The 1,090-nt window shown below is 58.5% G+C and overlaps 1 protein-coding gene across 1 annotated transcript in view; it reads left to right on the top strand.

The window, feature by feature from the left end:
• Positions 1-500: 500 nt before the first annotated feature.
• Positions 501-1,090, top strand: part of VDBG_07218 (hypothetical protein) — a gene marked incomplete at both ends in the record, with an annotated part of 2,441 nt that continues 1,851 nt past the window's right edge. Inside the window, 2 exons of the mRNA XM_003002601.1 lie at positions 501-778; positions 829-1,018. Of these exons, the coding sequence (XP_003002647.1) occupies positions 501-778; positions 829-1,018 (468 nt within the window). The remainder of the gene's footprint in view (positions 779-828; positions 1,019-1,090) is intronic.

Here is a 1,090-nt window from a genome sequence, read left to right on the forward strand (position 1 = left end):
GACCACAGCCGCTTCTCAGTCAGGGTCCCTTTCACGCCGTACCAGTACCAGAAGTCACCGTGACTTTTTCCTCCTCAGACCACCACCGTTGTTGAGCAAGCCCGAGCCCGAATCCGGCCACGCCAAACCCCCCCATCGAACCCATTTGCCCATAGCCGTATCAGTGGCAGAGACCACCAGAAGCCCCCTGCGTTCACCATCCTCAACCCGCCCGTGCAACGACTGGACGCCCTCTTCTCTCCCACCCTGGGCCGAGCAATTCGTAGGGCAGGGCACGGCAAATAAGTATCCGCTGCCTTCCGTTGTCTGCGTTTTTCGTTCCCTTCTCCTCCCCTTCTTCCCACAGCCTGGTTCATCAGTAATTCTTTTTACTGCTTTCCTTCCACCCCGAGAAGTCTATTTCATTGTGATACCCGAGTCTCGACTCAAACTCTTAGATACCCAACCCCACGATCCGCCTTCTCACACGATACCCCTTTTTACCACAACAACCCAGCAAAATGGCCGAGGAACAGAAGCCCGTCGCCGTCGAGGCCCCCAAGGAGGAGACCACCGCTCCCGTTGTTGCGCCTGCTGTTGAGGCCCCCGTTGCTGAGGCTCCCGTCGAGGCCAAGCCTGTCGAGGCTACCGAGGCCGCACCTGCTGCTGCCGCCACCACTGAGGCCGCTACCACCACCGAGGCTGCCCCTGAGGCTGCTGCCGCTGCCGAGGAGACCAAGGAGGAGGTCGTTCCCGTCGAGGAGGGTCAGCTTGAGCACAAGGGCCTGAACTTCCCCAAGTATGTACATCCTTTTATATAAGATCGACCACGGATGCTAACCATGGCAGGAACTTCATCTACTCCAAGCAGTTCTTCTGGTTCGGCACCGATGCCGTTGAGCCTTCTACTCTCTCCCACTACCGTCGCAGCGAGAAGAATGTTGAGGCTGGCCGCAACACCACTGCCTGGGCCTCCCAGACCGGCAAGGGCCTCCTTTTCTTCGGCGAGAAGGCCAGCCCTGTCGGCGTCATCAACCTGGTAAGTCACCGTACTGGCTGTTTATTTCTTCCAGCTGGGCCTAACTTGATTGCAGTCTGAGGCCACTGAGCC

This window comes from Verticillium alfalfae, genomic scaffold, assembly GCF_000150825.1.
Source record: "Verticillium alfalfae VaMs.102 supercont1.9 genomic scaffold, whole genome shotgun sequence".
NCBI lineage: Eukaryota > Fungi > Ascomycota > Sordariomycetes > Glomerellales > Plectosphaerellaceae > Verticillium > Verticillium alfalfae.